General features: G+C 47.5%; 1 protein-coding gene across 6 annotated transcripts in view; it reads right to left on the minus strand.

The window, feature by feature from the left end:
- Positions 1-6,000, minus strand: part of LOC139808706 (cytosolic carboxypeptidase 1) — a 29,494-nt gene that overhangs the window by 1,705 nt on the left and 21,789 nt on the right. For all 6 annotated transcript variants that reach the window (XM_071770965.1, XM_071770961.1, XM_071770960.1 and 3 more), the window contains 2 exons: positions 587-839; positions 81-205 (listed from right to left, as the gene is read on the minus strand). In XM_071770965.1, the coding sequence (XP_071627066.1) occupies positions 81-205; positions 587-839 (378 nt within the window). The remainder of the gene's footprint in view (positions 1-80; positions 206-586; positions 840-6,000) is intronic.

Consider the following 6,000-nt stretch of genomic DNA (forward strand, 5'->3'; position numbering starts at 1 on the left):
TCGACCTTGCTACACGAAATCTTATTACGAGCCACATCCCAGATCTCAATCTGCCCAGGATATACTTAGCTGTCGTTTACCTCGGAACACCCAACTGCCGCCACACAGCGACTCTGGCAGTGGATTCCTTGTTCCTCTCGACCTTGAAGGAGCAGAGCTGCAAAGCGAAAGCCGGCGAGGTCCTTTGCATGAGATGCGGTAACATCTGATACAGAAAAAAAGTCGCAAAGATTACGAGATCGCACTTACTTAGAGGCTTTCGAGACGAGAATCAAGGTCCCGTGGTCCGAGAGAGAGAGAAAGAGAGAGAGAGAGAGAGAAACACTTTCTCAGAGCACTTTCTCGGATAACACTTTGACTAATGACAGTAATGACATTAACGTGCAACGCGCGAAACGAATAGGCGGCTGTCGGCGAGTAATTGCTCGTGCAAATCGAAAGTTCGCGTTGAAAGGACGGCCGCTGAAAGTGATAAACGTCCGTCGGGCCGGCCCGCTGGCAGGTAAACGTAGAGGATAAATGATGCCGCGATCTAAAGATCTAAAAATATTACCTAGCCTCGATTCCCTTCCGTCGATTCCCTTACCAAATACTGCACCGGCTGGTCCGGTTTCGCCCTGTCCGCGGCGCTCCAGGAACCCGACCTTGAACAACCGAACAGAAACACGTTCTTCCTCCGTGAATGGCCGTGGTAGTCGACGAAAACGTGGGGCGGTCTCTGCAGCACCCTGGCGCAATACTCCATCAGGCCCTTCGTGTGATAGATCACCGGATGATACGTCCGCGTGGGACTGCTCCAACGTCGGTTCAGGTCCTCGTTCGTCAGACCGTATCGATTGCTGCCGACACAACGAAAGCACGTCGTGCAGATTCAAAAACAGACGACAACGAAAGAGGAATCGACTCTCGTCTCCCGTATATAAAAGAAACCGGACACCGGTTCTAGCCGGACACTTTGCAGAATCTTTGCGATCACGAACGTCGTGATCGTTAAAACGCTGAAATTGTTAAAAATTCCACTCGCTATATGCAATCGTAAACGTGTAACGTCGTCAACTATCTCGCGAAACTGGAAATTCCGAGCTAGCTCTTTTCGATCTGACATATATATTTCTTACTCGTTTTTACAGCTTCGCTCCGTTTCAATATCCCGTGAATGGGGAGCGTATGGGTTCCGAACGACTCCGTAAATGAGGTAATTTTAACGTCTTGGAGCGTTTGCGTTGCGCGAGAATATCGCGGAAATATTTATGCGTCTCTTCGAGAGAGAGGTAATCTTCGAGCATTATTTATTAACCAATTTCCCCTAAGACGCTCGCTCAGATTCGCGACATAAAATATATCCGGTAATTTCCTAACGTTTGCCAGAAGAATTCTCTTCAAATATGTCTACGTGCGTATCTATGTGCGTACATGTACGCGCGTTGCAATGGATTACGCAACGGCGCGGCGGCGCGGACGCGGCGACGGCGCGACGCAGCCGACGATTCGTCTCGATCATCGATATATCCTTTCAGATTGACAAAAGCGGAGGGGACCCCGCGAGATCTATCATTTTCATTTAAGGATTCAACCGCGGTTAGAAGGACGTTTCCGGCGGCCGGAAACCCAGTCGAAGGAAGTGACGCCTTCGCGTCGCGCATAGCTAATAGCGGGGCACGGCAGGTGACGACCGATGAAGACCGCCGTTTGAATTACGGCTGTCGTCTTGACGTCTCTCGGGGACATGCCTATCGTCCCGCGCTAATATCTCGATATACGTCGAATATCAAACAGATAGCTTATTTCGAGGTAGCTGCTCATTTCTGCTGAAGTGAAGTAACGTCGCGCGTGAATACCTCTGTGACGTGTTTCGCCCAAGTTCCGCGAAAGGACGTGGAGGAGACGATTCAGAAATTTTCCGACAGATATACCTTTGGCCTCTGTTAACAGCAGCGCAAGGTTTGTTTATTTCTATATCTAACATGATTTAAACGCGACAGCATATGGCGAGAACGACGACTGCCGTCCATACGCGGACAGGGTACGCTTGATGGTGTCCCGCCGAGAGAGAGAGAGGACGTTCACCGGCGCGTCACGTTCGCAGAAGCCGACGGCGAAAGAGGACAGTCATTCGAGATAATAGATCTCATCATGCGCGCATGCTACGCCAAAAAAGCGGTCGCGCCGCGCCGCGCGCGTATACCGAAACGAAATCGCTCGGAGAAGCACAACGCGCTTCGTCAGGTAATGCCATTAAGAACATTCAACATCTGACGGACGAGAGCATTCGCGAACGGGTCCCTGTTCCGTCTGAGGGCTCGAGATGATGAGATTTGAATGCGGGAAGCTCGCGCCTTTTCCAAATTTAAACTCAGGAACTCTGATATCAGAGACCTTTCACACTTTTTACTAAAATTAAAATAAGACTATGAGGAACAGGTCATCGCCCGCAGCTATATAGAGATGATAATAAATCTTTATTTAAATTTCTATAACGTAGTCGCGCTTAGTAATCGCTTAGCAATTTCTGAACGTTTAAAAACCTTTTTCAAATTCATAGATCGAGATAATGCGAGTCCAAATGTAGAAAGAACTCACGGCGGTGAGTCATATGTTTGAAAACGATGATTGAATGACTGTACAATGAGAGTGTCGCTGTTTTATTAACCGTTCGATATAATGGGCAGCATCAGTCTCTTCGTGTCGGCCGCCAATGTCAATGACTTCGAGGAGGGAGCCTTGACTGCGAACTTCTCTCACCTCTGTGGAGAAGAGAGATCCTGTACAAATTACACGTAACCGACCACTCGTCTCGGACCTGCTCCGTGTCAAACGTTCAAAGGATACCGCTCGTACGTCACGTGATACCGCGAGTATTTTAAAAACGATCTGCGGATACTTGAATCTTCTCATGGCTGAAACCACATCAAGTCTGAAAAACTAATTGAAAATTTGTTTGTCGATGCTTTATACGCTTTGATTGATTATATCGGCGCAAGTTGTTCATACGACCGTCGATCACGAGATTCTCTGAAGTATGATAATCGATAGCCATTAGACTTGTTATACTGACTTTGCCTTTCCGTCCATTTAAGTCCAGTCCGGCGTTACGACCTCTGCGTAAACGAAGCATAAATCTAGCCGTAGAAAAATAGCGCTGCAAGAACGGCCATGCAAAAGAAAAAAAAAAGAAGCCGTAGTATATTGGATCGCGAGAATTCTCGGAATAACCGACGGAATAAAATCGAAGAAGAGACGAGCGGAAACGAGGACTCGCGGTCCGTTCTTGCGATCGTAAAGCGAAATCCTCTCCTTGGGAACTTCTGCTTTCCTAGGGCCCTTCTTCTACGTATCGCGTATTTCTTCCGTGAACTTTACTACCATCATGTCCGCTCGCATCTATCTCCGTCCCCTCTTCCACGGCCTGGCAGCATTTTCTCCAGGGTTATCCCGGGGTTTGATCGTGCAACCGCCGGCGGACGTTTTTCCCTTCTCGACTTCGTTTCCACGTCTCTAAATCTCACGCTCTCACGGCGCGCGGCGATCTTGTCGTTTCGTAACGCGTCGCCACTCGCCAGCATATCGTTACGCACGCAACAAAAGTGCATAACAGTGTAGCGCATTATGAATGTCACACAAACGCCTTTATATATCACAAAAGTGTACTAAAGAAAGCGCGTTACGCGTTTGAATGTTTGTATATTAAATTATCCGGTACAAAATTAGCCAGCAAAACGTCTAAAAAAAAAACTGCGAGTTCGACGAAAGATATATATAGATGCCCCACGAAAATAACATTTCCAGCGAAAACGTTGAACGGTCTTTAACGATTCTCTTCAGCCGGTTATTCTTCGATACATCTAGCCTAATTAACGCAACCGAGTAGCCATTGCGAGCGTTGAAAAAGGACGGCAAGCCGTTTACCTGTTTACGATACTAAAAATACCGCAAATACGTCGGTCGTAACGAGATTCGACATCGTCATTTCCAGCGTTCCAGCTTATTCGGAGGCACGCGAAGCATCTAATCGAGGGTCATGAACATTCTGGACGCGCAAACACGCGCCCCGGGTGCAATCGTGGCCATCGCGGCCGATGGGAGAAACCGAATGACGATTCTCTCGCAATCGTCGTGTAAGGACTAACTGCACATTAGAATATTCGTGACCGGTCTCGATTTGCATTCCTCTTCCGACCCAAGGTCTCCGGCCGGAGCCGACCCTTTTTCTACGGGCGGCAAAGGGCGAGCAAATCCATTCGCTTCTTCTATGCCTTTCTATCTTTCTCTTTCATTCTCTTTCTCTCTTATATTCTCCGTCGACCGTTTCTTCGAAGACGCTCGTCTCCAGCTAAAACGCGCACCGACGTGGTTTCCTCTCGCGAGGAACAAAACGCGCTGCTTCCTCGCGAGTTTTTGCGAGCGCGAGCGATTCGAAGCGTCCAGAGTGTTTTCCAAAGCTTAACATGTCGATAAGAAACGGTATTATAAATATACACGGAGCGTTCGACGCAAACGACTGAGATTTTCATTTCAGCGGAACCTCCGATAGAGTAATTACTCTAGAAACGGGTCGGCCAGATACCATGGTCGTTTTAATAAAGATTCACGATTCAATCATCCAACCGAATGATTCGACCACTTATTCGCCAGTCTCTGTAGTTCGAGAGACACAATATTACGCGAGACTGAATAAGCGACTGCACTTGGCCGAGACAACGCGAAATGCCTTCGGCGATTACGAGATCCTCTCTCTCTTTGCTATTGATTAATTTTCTTAGAGCAGCTAAATGTTACGACGGCAACGATGCAATTTTCGGTCGCCCTATACGTAGTCCAACCAATTTTACGATACAAAACGCAAAGTAAGACGAAATAAAAATTTCAAGAATACTATACACCATAATGTGATACGCTGAAAACAAAATTACATTTCATTCCGAGCAATTGTCCGAATACATTAGGTATAAATCTCGTATTAAGCTCGTCGAGCCTTACCAGGGCACTTTGTTGCGCGTACGTCGCGTCGCTTACGTCCAATCTGCATATGTAAGGATAATGGCGCGCGTTGCCGCGTGTAAATTATTTTTACATACGTGGGCACGAGAGCGCGTGAATACCTCGTGAATACGTACTCGTGTAGAGGAGCGTTTTTCTTGGGAAAAAAGAACCCGCCACTGCTATACCCGTATACGTAACGAGCTGCCCGATCGTGTTAAAACCTCCGGGAGAGGGCAAGCCTCTTCACCTCGACCCCGTAATCGCAAGCGAGTTCACGGTTTCAGGTTCTAGGTCGTCCTCTCTTAAACCCCAGGCACGTAACCGCAACAAGGGCGTGAGTAAAGCGGCCGTGCCGTGGCAACGGCGGGATGATCAACTCCTAATGATTCGCGATCACCGCGACTCGTTATTACGGGTCATTCGCGGGTGTTCCGTCGTTAATTGCGGCACGACGGCGACGTCCGTCTCACGTTGAAAGTAAAAAGAAAGAAAAAAGAGAAAAGAGATCGGCATATCGATAACGCGTTCAATGTTCAATCGCCGCCCGTGACATTACGTATTCCACGCATGATTCCACCGCACCGCGTCGTCCGCGTCACATTCCGCGCGGCTGCTATGATTTCATTATATCCCACGAGAAACGAACTGTCTAAATATATCCAGCGAGACAGCGTCTACATAATAAGATACGCGGGTACGTAATCGATGAGCCGTGCTCCGGAGAAACGATCGGTAGTCGAAGGCGATGTTCTCAACTTGGAGCCCTCGTACCCGCCCACCGCTCGTCTTCTACATCGTAATGATTGATTATCCGGGCAATGTAGTTATGCAAGGAAAAACGAGACGCGAAACGCTGTTTCACGGTTGCGATCTCCTGTCATGCGCGTTTGATTAAATCTTGGAATAGAAATCCAAAACTTCATTAATTTTATTAATTTTATTTTGTTGAAATATATACATATTATTAGCATCTTATAACATTTAATTTTTTATAATTCTTGGATTCTTTTATGAGAAAAA

This window comes from Temnothorax longispinosus, chromosome 2 (assembly GCF_030848805.1).
Source record: "Temnothorax longispinosus isolate EJ_2023e chromosome 2, Tlon_JGU_v1, whole genome shotgun sequence".
Taxonomy (NCBI): domain Eukaryota; kingdom Metazoa; phylum Arthropoda; class Insecta; order Hymenoptera; family Formicidae; genus Temnothorax; species Temnothorax longispinosus.